At 38.5% G+C, this 17,956-nt stretch overlaps 1 protein-coding gene across 4 annotated transcripts in view; it reads right to left on the bottom strand.

Annotated features, from left to right (window-relative positions):
- Nucleotides 1-17,956, bottom strand: part of ITSN1 (intersectin 1) — a 219,055-nt gene that overhangs the window by 122,042 nt on the left and 79,057 nt on the right. For all 4 annotated transcript variants that reach the window (XM_074996511.1, XM_074996519.1, XM_074996529.1 and 1 more), the window contains exons 5-11: nt 13,822-13,982; nt 12,239-12,424; nt 11,467-11,560; nt 5,841-5,941; nt 4,151-4,214; nt 2,318-2,455; nt 1,475-1,590 (exon numbers count right to left, since the gene is read on the bottom strand). In XM_074996511.1, the coding sequence (XP_074852612.1) occupies nt 1,475-1,590; nt 2,318-2,455; nt 4,151-4,214; nt 5,841-5,941; nt 11,467-11,560; nt 12,239-12,424; nt 13,822-13,982 (860 nt within the window). The remainder of the gene's footprint in view (nt 1-1,474; nt 1,591-2,317; nt 2,456-4,150; nt 4,215-5,840; nt 5,942-11,466; nt 11,561-12,238; nt 12,425-13,821; nt 13,983-17,956) is intronic.

A 17,956-nucleotide genomic window follows, 5' to 3' on the forward strand; every position in this document is an offset into this window, starting at 1 on the left:
CCTCCTTTGACAGACGGGCATTTGAGCCAATGTGCAGTTCATAGTGAAGAGAAGTGTGTATAGTTTATATGGGTGGAAATGAGTTTAATTTCTTTAGTTCTCTGAAAGAATGCAGTGCACAGTTCAACTGTAAATACGCTTTAAAAAACTCATCATGCAGGATTAAACCAGCTGGCTGCTTCTGAACAGCTTTAGTACAGATATAATCACACACAGAACTTTTTTTCTGGTGGAACACACTGAAATGGAGGAGTTCCGGCATCCATCTTCCAGCTGCACGCAGCAGGGCAGCTCCAGACACACGATAGGGCAGCTCCAGCAGCATGGGGTGGGATACTTTAGCCTCACAGCAGCGGGCTCTGGTGGCTCCTCCAGCATTGGCAACTCCTTTGGTGAGTCGCAGGCATTGGGAGAGGGGAGCTAGGATTGGGACTGGGGAAACCTGGTGGGGGTGGGCTGTAAATCCTCTATTTAACAGACTTCCAGCTTTAATGGACACCCCTCCCCACTATCACTATAATAAACCCTCAGTTTAATGGATTTTTGTTAAAACTGAACATCCTAACCCTTATGAGGCATCATCAGACTTCAATTCTGGCACCTTTTTGCCTAGAAAAACAGCACGGACCAGAAGCAAAGAACTACTCAAGGTTTTAAGTGTTTTAATATCAGAAGCCACTTGGTTAATGTTCACAAAACTTGGTACCTTCTTATAAAATACTGATTAAAAACAAAATCATGAAGTGCACAAGTTACAATTAAAGAGACCTGTACGTGCAAGTTATAGTGTCACTCCTCCACTCAGAGCAAAATGCACTCTAAGCAAGTCAGGGAGGGGGCAGAAGTGGCCCACAGATGCCATTTCAGAAGCTGGGACTCAGGGGGACACACACATTTCAGCCATGCTTCTTGCACCATACTGTAACTTTAATAAAAACTCTTGGGCCGTGGCTACACTACCTCACCCTTTCAGAAGGGGCATGTAAATTATGGCCATTCAAAATGCAAACGAGGCACCACTATGAATATTTAACACCTCATTTGCATAAATAGTAGCCACCTGGGAATTAAAATTTGGGAAGAAGGGTGCTTTTGACATCAGGGCACCCTGTTGAAGGAACTCCAGCTACATGGCTATTTTTAGTTCGAAATCAACACCTGACAGGCTGTGTGGCTGCCATTATGCAAACGAGATGCTAAATATTCATGTCAGCACCTCAATTTCCATTTTCAAGCAGCTGTAATTTACATGCTTTAGTTTTATTAATAAATATGAGCAGCTGACAAAAGAAGAAAGCATTAACAGGACAGAACATATCTAAACCTTACACTCATTCACCTGAAGAGCTCTGTGTAGCTCACAAATTTGTCTCTGACCAACATACGTTGGTCCAATAAAAGATACTAGCTCTCTTACCTTGTTTCTGATATACTGGGACCAACACAGCTACAAGAACACTGCAAACTCACTTACTTGGCAACTTCTTTTCCAATTGTTGCTGCTCATCTTCCAGCACTGGTTCTTCTGGCAACCTCTGGTCGACAGATACTGAACTTATCACAGAGACACCACTGCCAGAGCGTAGTCTTCTGCCAATTAAAAAATAGTTGTAAACTGTGCAGACCCCTTACAGCCAAATGGTTTGACAATTATGGTTGATGCCAGAGCTCAAGAAGCAAGCAGATATAGGAGCAGAGTATAATTAAAGACATTGTATATTATAAATTATGAATCATTATCTCAAAGATTAAATTTCAAGTGTCTGAGAAATGAACATATGTAAAGGTGCCTTCTCACTGCGTTGGAAGAGGCAAATGGAATAAGTAGTAAGGTGATGCAGTATTTGGAATCCATAAATACTACTGGACCACAAGCCAGAATGCATTACGATAGAAGTTCAGAACAAGTTTCGAAATCTCATGCATCCCCTTGTGGTGCAGTAAAAACGAAGGGTAATCTTGGGTAGCTGAATTACAAAAAGATTTTAGTTCAAATTGCTGTCTCAGTTTATTTTCCTAAAATTTGCTTATTGACAAAAGCTACAGTTTTAAAGTAACTTCTTGTGATGAAGAGTCTCTATTTCCCAGTAACCAATACTGCAAAACAAACATAAAAAGGTACAGCAGATATTTCCCCAGTCAGAGAATACTGCATACTGTGTGTGCAATGCAAAAAACACAGGCTAAGTATAAGCTTTTTCAGCTTTTTATCTCTGACTTCCACATAACTGAAAAAAAGATCAAAACAGGTTTCCCAAATAAAGCCAAGGTTAAGCAAGACAGGAATAAAAAATCAAACAATTTTTGATCAATTTACCTAAATGACGGTGGAATATATTCTGGAGGCAGTGCAGGTGGCAAAGGTTGACCAGACATGGCCACGTCAATTAAGTGCATAGCCAGAATAAACTCTTCTGCTGTAAGTTTTCCATCTTGGTCAATATCTGAAAGATTCCTGTTTAATGAAATCACCCCCGAAAAAAGGTTTTAAAATAATTTTAAACTCACACACTCTTCAAATAGCATGGTTTTTACATGATCATTTCACAAGTGGTTCACTTTCATTTCTGTTGTTAGATGATTTATGATTTCCCATCATTTAAGTATAAAATACCATATACGGCTATGCTGACATCAAGCATGCCATCCCAATTCTCCCAATCTATAATCTCTGCATCAACATCTGTGCCATGTTTTCTACTCCTTTCAGCCTAGAATTCCTGGTGCATGCACTACAAGAGGAAAGACTGGCAGGTGGACTATTTTGTTTCTTCAAAAAGTATCCACTGCACATTGCAGTGAAGGGAGATCAAATTGGACTAGTTTAGGGGGGTTTGGCACACCGGGGGTTTTGGTTTTTTTTTTTTGGAAGCTATATTCTTTAGAATTTAAGCCTTCATTAAAAAAAAAAATCCAGCACTAACAAATGCAAAGAAAACGTCAATGTTAATGAGTGTAAACCAAGGCAATATAGTGAAGCATCTATAGGGACACCACTGGAACAAGAAATAAAAGCTATGTTTGGAACTTCTGAAATGTGTCAGCAGTTGCTCTCCACTTGCTCCCAGAAAAACTTAGAGCCCTGGCTGCAAGGATTACATATGTGGCTAATGATATTCTGGATTATTTGGTTGCCATTGCTCTTTTATAGCAACATTTTTTAGTAAACCAAAGCAAAGAGGCGACTGTTAGTCCTAAGTAACATGAAGTGTCTGGCTCAGAAAGTAAGTGTGACAGAATTTCTAAGCAACGTCAATATAATTGACATCCTAGCGCACAGAAAATATGATAATAGCTTGACACTGAACTTCAAGCACAGATTTAAGACAAAAAGATAAGCAGAAATAACCAGCTGAAAATAATGAGTTATAATACACTTAAGTGTCATGGAGGCCATTTTAAAAAGTCACAGAAAATGACCCTGAACAACAAAGAACCAAAATACCAGCAGAGTAGCCAAAAGAAAAAAAAGCCATTATACAATTACACAGCAAGGTACAAGCATCTATCCAGGTTGAAGGAGAAATCAGATGCCTCACTGGTTATGTTAACAGAAGGCAATCTACTTTGGCAAATTAGAATGATAAAAAAGACAATCCCTTAGAGCACAAAGAAAAGCCTAAGTTTATACTTCTGCCAGGCACAACAATGCACAAAGTTCAAATTTAGAGTTAGTTTTATCATCTGTTCAAAAAAATCCCTTTTTGCATTATGGACAAAAGGTATAATTTCACTACAGGTACTGAGAGAAACAAATTATTTTTTCCAAAGAACAACTATAAAACAAAGTCAAATAAAAATGTCAGATGGGTTTTCTAACCACATAGAGGATGAGACTTTTTATAGGTATCCAATGTAAAATAATCTTAAAGAGTTCCTTTTATGAACCATTTCTTATATAATGTAAGAGATGACATCAGAAAAACGCACTGGCAGCATTTTTTTTTTTAAACACGGCCCATTATTAAATAGCAATATTAATGTGTACAACTACACAGGTTTTTAATGTATACCTTATGTAAAACAAATGACAATAAAATTTAACAAGTTAGTAGTTAGGGTGAAGAGGGGGTGAAAAGAAAGGATAGGATGTTTTAGAGTGGTAAATAAAGTTGCTGATTTGAGAAAAAGTTAAAAGAACTAGCTGTACCATATTGTCGCCAATTGAGACTGGGGTAAACTTGATTGCATAAGGATAGTTCTTGCTTGTGGACCTAACAAATTAGAAGAAAAGGGTTAAGAAAATTGCCAGCAAACCTTCATTCTAGAGCAGAGCTCAGCCTTGAAAGGATGACCTGGAAGATATCAGTGTCTATGGCTACGTCTACACTAGCCAAAAACTACACTAGCCTCATTAGCATGCAGGCAGCCGCGGCACTTCGAAACTGACGCGGCTCGTCCAGACAGGGCTCCTTTTCGAAAGGACCCCACCTACTTCAAAGTCCCCTTATTCCGAATATCCGAATATTCCGAATAAGGGGACTTTGAAGTAGGTGGGGTCCTTTCGAAAAGGAGCCCTGTCTGGACGAGCCGCGTCAGTTTCGAAGTGCCGCGGCTGCCTGCATGCTAATGAGGCGCTGAATATGTATTTCAGCACTTCATTAGTAAACTTCGAAATGGCCATTTGCATGGCCATTTCGAAGTTTTTGGCTAGTGTAGACACAGCTTGTGTGTTAAGGCTGAACATACTACTACTGCTCAGAACAGACCACTATGTGCACAGAGGAAAATCATTTTAGAAGTATATATAGGATTAAGAATCATTGCTAGGGTTAGTCGTATCACATCTGATATATCCTTTCCCACTGCACAGGCAGTTTTCTATCTAGATGGAGAAAAGTCCCTTATGCGAACAGCACACAGCTTGCCACAGCTACACCTTGTCCTTTGCAGGAATCAGTCTGCCACAACAATTGCATACCTTGCAATGAGTTCTGGGAGGACGCAGGATGAGGGTTCTCTGCTGGGCAGAGGAAACTGTGTGGTCTGAACAGAAAGCTGCTTGCTGTCAGCCTACCAGCCAAGTGTGAGTGTTAAACATTTCTCAACTGTTAACCAACAAGCCTCCTCACCTGCTTGGTAAGCTGTCAACAAGAAGGGGAAAAAGAAGAATCCCATAACCATGAGAGGCCTTTCCTCTCTGGGTGGTCAGTGAGGATCAGGAGCCCTGTCTAACTAAACCAACATGATACATTTGAAAAAGAAAATTAAGTTCTGAGCTCTAGATCTCAGAGTCAGAGTTTAAGGCCAGAAGGCACCACCCTTACAAAAAAAATCAGTGTGGAACCAGAAGCGAGGGGAGGAAAAATAATATAGCAAGAAGTTAATGCAAGTTGTAGGTGCTTAACACCTCTCATAATCCTGTACCAGGAGCATTAGGTAGCTTTGGAACTCCCTACCCAGGCCCATTTTACTAAGAGCCTGTCTAAACAAGGAAGTTAACATGTAGCCAACTCAGGTGTGAATTAACAGCACACTAGCTACTCTGCACTAACTCCCCAGATGGACACCATGACTGTGTATTGAAAGAGACTGCTCAAGAGCACTTAGTATGGAGAGTGTCCATATGGAGTTTGCACAGAGTAGCTAGTGTGTCATAAATTCACATCCTCGTTTCCTGCATGCTAACATCCATGTGTAAACAAGCCCTAAGTAGCAACCGCTCACAGCTGATCAGCTGTTTGCTCTCAATTGTAATCAAAGGACAGATGAAACTTAATATAGAAAATAAGCATTTTTTGCTAATCCAAGACCCTCATTAATAGGCATATAATTGTCAAAGATCAATCAAGTGGAAGCAAAAAGTTCTAAAATTAATAGTATAAAAATTGTTCTAATACCTGTTAAGTGTCCACTCATAGTTTTGTCATGGCTATTGAATAGCTGCCTATACTTCAGCCTTGATGACTGAGGAACAGCCCACTCTGCTACAGGAGGCACACTGACATAAGGAGAGAAAAATATCAGTTACATTTAAATGTTTCAAGTCACAAGATGACAGATCAAAGATCAAGTTTTACATCTGAATCTGTTTCTTCAAAAACATCGCCGAGTTCTTACTTCAAAAACATCACACGCTACTCGAGTTGTGTTTGAGAACAGTTACCCACTTCAACAATTTAAAAGCATGTTTCTTACCCCAACTTAGGCTAAATATTCATTCTTGTCCTAGATAAGAGAAATAAGTAGTCTATCTTTCCAAAAAAGCAAAGCTCAGTGCTTTGGGAGACCCAAGATGTATAAAATCTATGTTCAACAGAACAGTTGGAAACTCTCCATGTAGTTGGAAGAAACAGCATTTCACCTTATGCTAACTTTAACCAGCTGTATTTCGAGTCAGGCAACCAACCAGAGGCTGATTAGGAAAATCAAATATAAACTTGTTGAAAAGAAACAAAAAAGAGCTAAGCAAAAATACAAGCATTTTAAATAGGTCAGCTATTTGCAGAGAGTGTTTTGGCATGCTAGCGTGCCAATGGTCTCTGTACTAAGAACTAGAGAGCAAGTATAGGAATGAAATGCTAGTTCAGTTTTCAGCCATGTTTAACCCTTGATCCTCTGTTAAGACTGCCAAAATATGCCAGAACACAATAAGAATTGGACTGAGACCATCGATTTCCTTCACTAAGGCTACTGAACAGATTGCATAGCAATCACTTTGCCCACTAACCTGACAAGGACTGAAGCCACTAAACGGGTAATGACTCTCATATTCCATTCTAATACAGGTTATACTTCTCTCATCTGGCACTCTCTGGACCAGACTGGTGCCAGACAAGAGAATTTGCTGGATAATGGGAGGTCAATATTGTCTAGCACATTACTAACTCTTCCACTGCTTCCTGGGCTCTTAGAAGACATTTAGGAGTAAATTAGAGTTAAACAACAGCACAGAACACTGAGAGCCAGGACTAGTAGCTGGAAAAAACTTTGAGGCCACAGGAAACTTGGCTATACCAAGTGGTCATCTGGCTAACTAAAATCATGCCAGATTACAAATGTTGCTGGTTGAAAGAGTGATAGATTAGAGAGGTTCAACCTGTATTGCCTGAGCAAGTGTGGAGCCTTTATTCTCCCCCTTTCCTCACGCTGTACATGTATTTGAAGTTTAAAGTTGTTAAACTAGTGAAATCCTTTTAATCTTAAAAAGTACATTCATATTTTGCACTGGGATAGAAAATATTAATGTCTTATTTAAAGTGACAAAAGGTGAATTTTTTTTAAAATATTCATCACTGAAAAGCCACCCATATCTGTGTGCATTTGTCCTCCACTATTTATTCCTGTTTATTTCCAGCATCGAATGGGTGTGATGGAAGATATGAAGCACCTATGTAATAACCTAAGAATACTAAGGTATAATACTAAGGTGCAATAATTTTGCAAATACAGTATGTAAACTGGTCAGTGCAATTACTGTATAACAAGTTATATGACTTTCCTGTATTTACCTTACTTACAATAAGGGACTTCTGGGGGGAAAAAAGTTGGAAAGCAATACAACTGATCTGGTAAGCATTTGTCAGACGAACACTGAACAGTCACAAAAGTGCAATGGGGGAGGTGTCAATTGGAAGGCAGTATGGTCGGAGGAGAGATACAGAGAGCAGATATATGGAGGGAGCCTGAAGAAAATGGATCTTGTCCGGTTCCCTGCAACATTAAGCATTAGAAAGCAGTAATGTGAAGAGACAATTTTATACTTTAAAAATCTGTTCAACAACATGTTTGGTTCTAGTTAAATAATATTTAGTAACCAGTGGGTAGGTTAAAGCACCAGCGTTCTTGAAGCACTGTCGCTGTTCCCAGAAGGAACAGAACTGCAGGCACTGCAGATAAGTCGGGCCTGCTGAGGTAAACATGTCTGATCACAGGGAACTGCAGTCAAGTCTTAGAAGGTACATTTAACACTGCATTTTGGAGCCCGTGATGGGAGAAGCACAGGTTAATAGATTCAGGATAGTAGTTAAAAATTAGGTCCGTCAAACTATTTAAAAAACTTAATTGTGTTTAATTGCTGTTTTAATCACACTGTTAAATACAATACTTTACACATTTTAGATTTTTTTCATTTTCAAATACACTGATTTCAACTACAACATGGAATACAAAGTGTACAGTGGTTACTTTATATTTTTACTACTAATATTTGCAACTTACAAAACGGAGATTTTTTTCTAAAATCACAGTAAAAAGTAAAGTTATGTACACTCAATCCTACTTCTTCTTCAGCCAATAACTAAAACAAACAAGTTTGTTTACATTTATGGGAAATAATGCTGCCTGCATCTTATTTATAGCGTCACCTGAAAGTGAGAACAGGCATTTTCATGGCACTTTTATAGCTGGCATTACAAGGTATTTACATGCCAGACATGCTAAACATTCATATGCCCCTTCATGCTTAAGCCATCATTCCAGAGGTCATGCTTCCATGCTGATGATGCTCATTAAAAATGAGTGTTAATTACATTTGTGACTGAACTTCTTGGGGGAGAATTTTATGTCTTCTGCTCTGTGGTTTCACCTGCATTTTGCCATGTATTTCATGTTATAGCAGTCTCAGATGACAACCCAGCATGTTTTTTAAGAACATTTTCTTTGCAGATTTGAGGAAAAACAAGCCAAAACAAAAACAAAAAAAGATACGAATATGAGATTACTAACAAGAGCTACAGCACTTGACCCAAGGTTTAAGAAGCTGAAGTGCCTTCTAAAATCTGAGAGGATTAAGGTGTGGAACATGCTGTCAAAAGTCTTAAAAGACGTACTCTCTCACTGAGAAACTACAGCACCCAAGCCATATAAAATAAAAGTCAACCCGCTATTGATGACATCTGACTTGGGGATGATGAAAAGTGAACATGTATCAGTTTGTGCTACTTGTACTCATCGAGCAAAGGCATCATCATCAGTGTGGACTAGCAGGTGCTAAAGTTTTATATTATTTTGTTTTTGAGTGTAGTTATGTAACAACAAAATATCTATGCTTCTCACTTGAACCTTCACAGTAGATCTCACACTACAGTACTTTATATAAAGTGAATTAAAAATTACTATTTCTTTAACAATGCAAATCTACTATACATTTTAGAAACTTTGCGTCTGTCCATCCATGAGTCTATATGTTCACGCACAAAATGGGAAGAGCCTGGGAATGGGGGAGGGTGTGGAGGATTGATGAGAACATTGCTCCTTCCTACTTAAGTGCCTAACCCCAGGCACAGCATTTTCTTTGTCCTCATTTGCTCTCCAATCCAAGGGTGAAAATAACAAACTTTCTACCTGGTACAAATCATTGTGTGCACGCTGTTCTTAAAACAGCGGTTACAGAAAATACAGTTTGATGTTATTTATTAAGGACTGACTCATATTAACTTGCATTGCAGCTCGTGAAGTATTGATTCTGTAACTGAATTTGAAAAAATGGTTCTTCTCACTATTTTGGTTTCAGGCCTCTGAGCTAGGATCACCAAATTTGGTATGCAGACTTCTCTTATCATAGCAAAGAAAGGTAAAGGCTGGTAGTGCCAGGACAATAGGATGTGCGTGGAAGGTGATTGTTTTGCATCAAGTGGGTAGGAAGGGGTGTGATAGTGGGGACAATTATACTGACCCAAAACCACCGGAGAGGAATGAACACCCTGGGTCGGCCTAGGAATCTGCCAGTGGGTAGGTTGCATCACCCCAGGGAGAATCTGCTGTGCGGCACCAGCTTCACCCGCCTCCCAATATCATGCCTGAGGGCCCCTTCTGCTCTGACTCCTGCATCCCCACCCCGAGCCCCTCCTCACACACAACTCAAACTCCTTTACCCCATTATGTCCCCAGCCCACTGCCCTGACTCCTCTCGCTCAGACAGTTTCCAGCCCCCTGCCCTGAAGGAACCTAGAAAAGCCATGGAAGTCTTCTAGTATAATATAAAGAAAGCACTATATACTTTGTATTGTGTTGTAATTGAAAATATATTTGAAAATGTAGAAAAAAAAATCTAAAACTATTTATAATTGGTATTTTATTGTTTACACTGTGCAATTAAAATTAAATTGAGTTCATTTGTTTTTGAATTAATGTCTTGGATTAACTACAATTAATTGACAGCTCTACTAAAAGTGTTATCAGAAAACACCAATTAAAACCAAAACCGCAGAATAGTTAACAGTAGAATAATGAACAGACTGATTAACAGGGCATTCCACCTGACTCAGAGCACAGCCTTGAACATGGATCCCACATCCTAAGAGACTGCCCTATTGGTGGACTGTAAAGTTGGCATCTCTCCAGCCCAGGTGAACAATTTTTATACATAGTGGAACAGCTCCAATAGGACATACTGAAAGAGATCGACCTCTGAATAGTTTGTCTACTTGCTCATTCTCCTTCACCTCAAAACTTTGAAAAGGTCTCAGGTTCATCGCAATGTGTAACAAGACAAATTTCTGAAATAGCTAAAGTTCTTCCACAAAAAATGAAAACCATCTCTCACCCAGTTCTAGAAGAGACCAGATGTACAATTTGCCTTAACTGTGATAGCTGTCTTAAGGAATATCCATGTCTTTTGTTTAGGAGTTCTGGATTTCAGCACTTATGGAGCTAGTCACTATTACTTTACACTGGTGGAAGGGGCACAGTCCATCTGGGATTCAGAGCATACTAATGCCACAGTGCTCCCCACAATACTCAGACAAAAACATATGAACTGCAAGGCATTTTTAATTTTGTTTACAGACTAGCAATAGTGACACTCAGCATCTAATACTGTGACACTAAACTTCCAAGGACAATTTACCCGAAGAGCTAAGATTAAAAGATGAACAAAATTTAATATGTATTAAACATGGTATGTGAAGGAGCAATTATTTTCTGCCCTGAAATCCACAGGAATTTGAGTGTTGAGTCTACAATGCTATATTGCACCTATTAGCTCCGCTCCCCCAAGGTTCCACTTAAGTCAATATTTGATGTCTCTTGGGACAATGTCGAAAATTTTAATAAATTCTTATGTAGGTAAAAAAAATACTTACAAGAAAGAGTTAGTCTCTGGAGAGCACTCTGACAGTTCCCACATTTTAATATTATACTTCAGAAACTACTTTTCTATTTTCCAAGAAAAATGTGTTATCTTTCTGCAGCACAAAAGGAGTGGTCTTCGGATATCAAACAACCCAACTTAGACTCATTTTCAGGATGGGGTCTTTTTTGTATGCACTCCAAATCCCATGTTGTAATGCAACATGAAACTTCACAAAACAGTTAAACATGGTTTTTCAATGGCTTTCAGCTCATATGGTATTTCATTCAATTAAGATATTCTATAAAACCTCTAAAGTAATAACTTGACAGGACTTGATTTTCCTAATCACAGAAGTTAAATTAATACCATTCTTCATTAAATTTATGAGTTTAAGTCAGTACCGCCTGCTGCAGCAGATTTCACATATGCACACACACTCCATAGTAACTTACCTAGCCACATCAAATGATTGTGCCTTTTGCAGTTTAGCATTTAACTGTGACCCAGGTCCAGATCTACTAAAGGATGAACTCTTTGGCAACGTGGCTGTAATAGTAAGTATAATAAAAAGCGTTAATCCTGAAAAGTAAGTTTGAAACATATCTGCACAATTCACAGTGATTGACACCTAACTGCTAACACTAGATACCAAGCATTACAATTTTGGGGTTTCTTGGGTAATGTTCACAATACAAAAATAAATTAATACCTGCTCCTTTGCCACAAAAGCACAACACACATCACCTTCATGATTTCTTGCATTTATAATCTTCACATAAAGTAAAATTCCTAATTCTGTATACTGTGGTATTTTGAAAAGAACAGCATTATCTTAATGATTACAAATCAGTAAAGCATAGTACCAAATTGAAGGTATTAATTCTGGCTTATAGGCATGCTAACTTCATTGTACTTTTACTAGAGGGCTAACATTTTGTTCATAGTGATTCCTGGTGTGTGTATAGAAACATCTAAAATATCTAAATAATTTTAAAATATACCTAGATTTCTTCTATTAAAGGTTTAAGGGTTTTGTTTCAAGCTTAAAACTTTTTTAAAACTTAAGTTAAACCAATTTAACTGTGTTCCCTAAAGAAAGCAATTGCTTGAGTAATTAAAGTAATAACATTTACAACTGTATTCTCACTTTTTGGATACAAAGAAATTGCTCAACAATATGTTAACAGAAAAGTAGTAAATATGTAGTATCAGTATGCTGCATACCAGAATGAGCAAAAGCAGGCAGAGGTTGTATAACAGAAGGAGCTCCATTAGCTAGGGGAGGCACAGCTGCTGTAGGAACAGAAGATACTAAAGGTGGAGACATTCCTACTACTGGAATGGATGCCATTGGTACAGGGGCTACCGCTACAGCTGTAAGAGATGGCATGCTGGCAACACCCCCGATACCTGCATACAAAAAAAGCAGACATTTCTCTAATTTAGAATAATTTGTATCAGAATATAACGTAAGGAGTTGCAGACTGCAGAATTAATACAGGTTGAACCTCTCATCCGGCACTGGACAAGGGAATTTGCCAGACCCCAGGAGGTCAATATTTTCTAGTACATTCTCAACACTTCCACTACTTATTTGGGTCTTAGAAAACACACATTGGTAAATCACAGCTAAACAAACAGCACAGAAAACTGAGAGCCAGGATTGGTGGCAGGAAACAAACTTTTTGGGACCATGGGAAACTTGGTCACTCCTATTACAAGTGGTCGTCCGGCTAACTAAAATCATGCTGGATTACAGATTTTGCCAAACGAGAGAGTGCTGGATAAGAGAAATTCAACCTGTACGACAAGCCAAACATAAGAATTTGTTTTAGAAAGTTGTTCACAGTGCATGAGCTAAAGAGCAGCACTGTCAAACACCAGTATGCAGAAAACCCAAAATCTACATTTAGCCACTGTCTATAAGACAAATGAGTTCCAGGCAAACTGCTGGCAGCTGACTCCTGAAACAAAACAATGCAAAGCCAATAGGATAAAGTACAGTAATTAGATACTTCAGGTATGAGCGCAGATGACAAGTAGAGGTCCAAGGGGATTCAATGATTCCAGTGGGGCAGAGGTGAGGGTGTGTGCACACAGAAGGGAGTGTGTCTAGAGTAGGCTTGGAGGCTCAATGCCAAAATGCAAAAGAAATTCACATTAAGCAAGCGGCCTCAGGCTTTGACCCATTCATTTATTTTGTTCCATCTATTTCAATCCCATGTTACCCAATCGTTTATGTGGCCTCATGACCACATCAGCAATACTAGTTACAAGAACAAGGGAAGCTGTAGCCAATCTTGCTATTATTAATGCCACTCTTTGCATATGCCAACAAGTAAGGACTGCAGTGCTCAGATACCATTTGGGTTATATTAAAATTAAGTCTGCTATTAGCTGTGATAGAAATATTAGAGCTGGAGACCCATTAATACAGATCTAAGGAGACTGGTGGCAAGGTGGTGTCATTGAGGGTCCCCAACTTCAGAATTTACTCATTCCCCTTCGTCTGAAACAGCCCAGTTCTGTTGACCTGTACAACAGAGTGCAGCACCCACCTGTTTTTCCTCATATTTGGGGATGGTGAGAAAGTACAGAGAGCACCTCAGTCTGAAATGGAGTAGGACTTGTTATCGGAGGTTAAGAAGCCAGACTCATAAGGCAGTTTTTAAATTATTTATCTTGACTATAACTAGTGCCTTTTTCAATTTTAGAAATTGAAATAAATCAAAATATAAACAGTCCAAACAAAAAACTTTTATAGGACGTTATCATACCACTGAACTAGAATCAAATTCTGCTCTTACCAAACCCTGGTGCACCAGGAATTGCAATGGGAGGTTGTTTCATGACAGAAGGGAGTGCAGAGGGGAGCTGATAACCTTGTAGTTTTAGTTTGATAAGTTTCATAGCAATCGAAAACTCCAGTTGGTCCATCCTCCCATCATTGTTCATGTCAGCCAGTGCCCTACAAAGAAACAGATTTACAATTTTTTTTTAAATATGACTATGCGAAGTCTCCCATGAGCAAATAACTCCACCTTCACACACACACACACACACACACACACACACACACAGAGCAATAAACTCAAGAATCATCTGATCCCCACTTCCACAGAAATTCTGCAGAGCAGAACTAGACTTACTACGCCAGCATTCAAAGAATAAACGGAAAGTTCTTCAATTTCTCCCTTTAAGAGTGTGTGTGGGGGGGGGGGAAAACAAAAAACAATTTCACCATTTAAATAATGTTTCCGGACATGAGCGAGCTGAAAGAAAAGATTAGTGTAATTCTACAGAAACTTTGCTAAATTGTACAAATTGACTTGACACGATACTGTACACAGCACCACAGGGGTCCAAATGACAGTCAACAAATTTGTACTTCAGCTAGTCTCAGAATAAAGTACAATTTACATTAATGCTCTGTACTAAAAAACATTACAGCTGAGTCTACAAATGAGTTTTCAGTTAACAACAGTGTTCAACTATAAAACACTGAGGCCAGGTTTTGAATAGGCTTTCATGTAGAGCAGCCTGACTTTATACTACAACAAATGGAGAAACAAAAAGTAGACTGTTTAAGAAAACAGTGCACAGCAGGAGGTGGGGAAAGGAAGAAGAGGGAAAATAATGGCTACTACAACTAGGAACCGAAATTAAACGAAAAAAGTAAATGCATATTAATGATCTAAGCAATTATAAATTCAGAGCAGCGTTGTGCAGCTTTCGTTAGAGAGAGTAAAAATTCTTCTAACAGCAGGACAAGACGTTCGACATACAGTCCACAGACGTGGCAACAATACTGTGACCAGATGCCCATATGAGAGGCTAGGCAATCTAGTTAAACTCTGAAGTTATTTCCAATTAAATCAATATCAAGGAAAGCATTTATGTAATTAAATTAAGGGACATCAAAAGGACCTTCCTGGATTGGCATTACTTAATGAAGTTCAATAACTGAGCAGGTAAACACTGTGCACATATGAATAAAGTGGGGCAACCTTGGGGCAAAAGTGGGAAAATTTGTAACACAGAAGTAGAAGCTAATTTGTAGCAGTGCCACCAGCGTACGCTCGACATTGTTGAAACAAGCAATATTTTGCCAAGCACTAGGAGATTCCTGGTCCTCCGTAAACTATAGGCCAGATTTTCAACAACTGTAAGTCAGCTTAGTTCTAGTGTCTTCTGTTTTGCCTGATTCTGCAAGCCTGATAAATCAATACAAACCTGACTTTTTTGAGGCACCAAAACAATTTGTGAACTCAGTGCAAATTCAGCAAGTAATTGCTGCTGAAACCCTACCCTGAAAACAAAATTTTCAAGAGATTTCAAAACATTTCATTTAGCTTTAATAAACTTTTCTGTTTTTCGTTACTATGAGAAACAACTATCCAATTCTGTCTTGGTTCCAAACTAACCACACTCCCCCCCTTTTTCCTCCATTTGGCCACCAACAATGCTGATTTACACCAGTCAAAAAAAGACGGCACTACAAATGTACAGGACAGGAATGAGAAGGCCATGTTTGTATGGTCAGGGCTCTGGAATTTACTGTTAGAAACAAGGAATACATTGGAGCCCTTCTTGAATATGACACGGCTAGTCATTCTTTTTCTCGTGGAAGAGAATTCCAGAGGTAAGAGATTGCTACAGAGACTGGCCTCCTGGGCAATATATTGTTAATTTACATAGAAAGAAACTATGTGCAATTAATAATAATCAGAAGCAAGATATGCACAATTCCCAGTATGTTACATAAGGGAGAAAACTCCTATCCACCCACCAAGTAAAAACCCAAATCTTTCACCTCTAGTTGATGTCTGTCCTGCTAGTCTACTCACCTGCTGTAGTTCAACAGTTTTAATATTTTACAAAGGGTCGCACAAATTTCAGGAAAATTAAGTACAACTAAAGGCTGACGTATTTAGACACATTTAATAATTGCAACGTGCTAGCTGAAATTCAAAGTTAAGCTTTTTTCATTAACAGAAAAACACTATATTAACACTTTAAAAAGAGCCTAACCATATAATTCGAGTTTGCAATGCTACTTTTGTGTAAACATTGACTTGAGTGCTGAGCAGCTGACAATTAACCACCTAAATTTAATTGTGTCACAAAAACAAAAAGTATCTGGTTACAACAAAATTAGGAAGAACGTAATGTATATTAATTCATTTATTTAAGATCTAGCTGGAAACCAGTGTAAGACAGTAAATGGATTACACATAATATCTATAATGCATGCCTGTGTTCATAATTATAATTGTTTTTACTTGGATAATTGCAGACAGCTGAATCATACCCCTCAAATCTAGGTGCAGAAGGGATCCTCTTCACACCAGATCTCTCCCTTCCTATGCTTAGGTAGAAGCACCATTACTATCTTCTCTATACCCTAGCAGCAGAATCCCTAAAACAATGCCATCTATGAGACTGACCGTGAGGACAAAGATTGGACAGGTAGGGTGTGTGCTGCTTAGACCACAGCTTATTAAACTACAAAAACAATCTTTCTGAAGGTTACTTTCGGAACGTTCCACAAGCCAGCAAAGAAGGTCTACTTGAACTGATGATCTGAACTAAAACTAGTCTTAAAGTCCCATATTTATTTTAAACCCTGAAACCAAACAAAAAGGGAAAATTCAAAGTGGAGCACCACTATATTATTGTATATATTACACAGCAAATTTCACGGGTCTTCTCTATCATAATATTTTCCCTCCGTTCTTCTAGCTTCAACAAATTTGAGAATATTAGGAGGAAAGAACGTGTTAGAATAGGATTAATCTACCAACTATTTTAATGTTCACTGAAGAACTACAACTTGACTAGAATAAGATTTCCAGTACTGCTTTAAATTCAGCTAGAGATCTGGGGACTGGGTGGAGGATTTCAGGACGGAGGAATAGCATTGTGTGTTTTGGAAGAAATCCTGATTATGGCCTAGTTAATATAGTTCTTACCCTCTGAACCTTACGGGCTCATTTCAAAGACTATTCAGAGACTTTACAGGTTACTGTCTTGACAATTAAGCATGTAAAAAGTAGATCAGCAGAGAAATTGTTATGATAAACCACAGCACCTCCTCCAGCCTTTGCTACAGAAGTCCCAACATTTGCACAAGTATTTTGTTAAGAAGTGAATTATTATTAGTTTAATTTTATAATACAGCCTTCACGTAGTCAGAGGTCTAAAAACAAAACTATTGCAACTGCAAAATATCTTCTGCCCAAGATAGCTATTCAACTACCATTTTAACTACGTAGCTTATTTTTCCATTGTTCTAGTGAAAACAGATTTCACATTACTCAGAATAGCAATCTAATTTTCACCAAATTACAAGGAGAACTACAGCCCTTAAACTTGAAGATTTAAAAAAAGCAAGCCAAATTCTCCATTTAAATTATGAGATAATATATTGGACAATTCTGAACCGCATTACTCCTCCTGTCATAGATATGAAAACTGTCTAACTTTGAGTCAACAAGGCCAAATCCTCTGCAATTGCTGCTTCACAGCTGTACTTCCCCAGCAAGTGATTTCATAGGAGATGAGACTTTGCATTATCTCAAACTTGGTTTTGGAGCTATGAATCGTCATGAATCTAAAAAGTTAGCAAGTTAGTGTGGGCAGGGTTTGGACTCATCATATACAAAAACTACTTCAGGTGGGTAGCCCTACTGAAGCCCTTAGAAATAAGAATGCGAATAAAAGATATACATGTGATTGAACATTTCAAGATTTTAGGGCCTTAAGTTGCTTTTTAACGATTCTCTATAGATTGTTATGTACTTCGCAGAAAACGACAAGAAAGCCTAGCTTCTCCTAAGCTTCTCCTAAGAAACTGGGGGGTTTCATCTGTGGTGAACTCAACCAGACAGGCAAACAGAATACAGAGAGAGCTATGGATTGTAAACATTTTAATTCCCACAT

The sequence above is a fragment of the Carettochelys insculpta genome, chromosome 1, assembly GCF_033958435.1.
Source record: "Carettochelys insculpta isolate YL-2023 chromosome 1, ASM3395843v1, whole genome shotgun sequence".
In the NCBI taxonomy this organism is placed as follows: Eukaryota; Metazoa; Chordata; order Testudines; family Carettochelyidae; genus Carettochelys; species Carettochelys insculpta.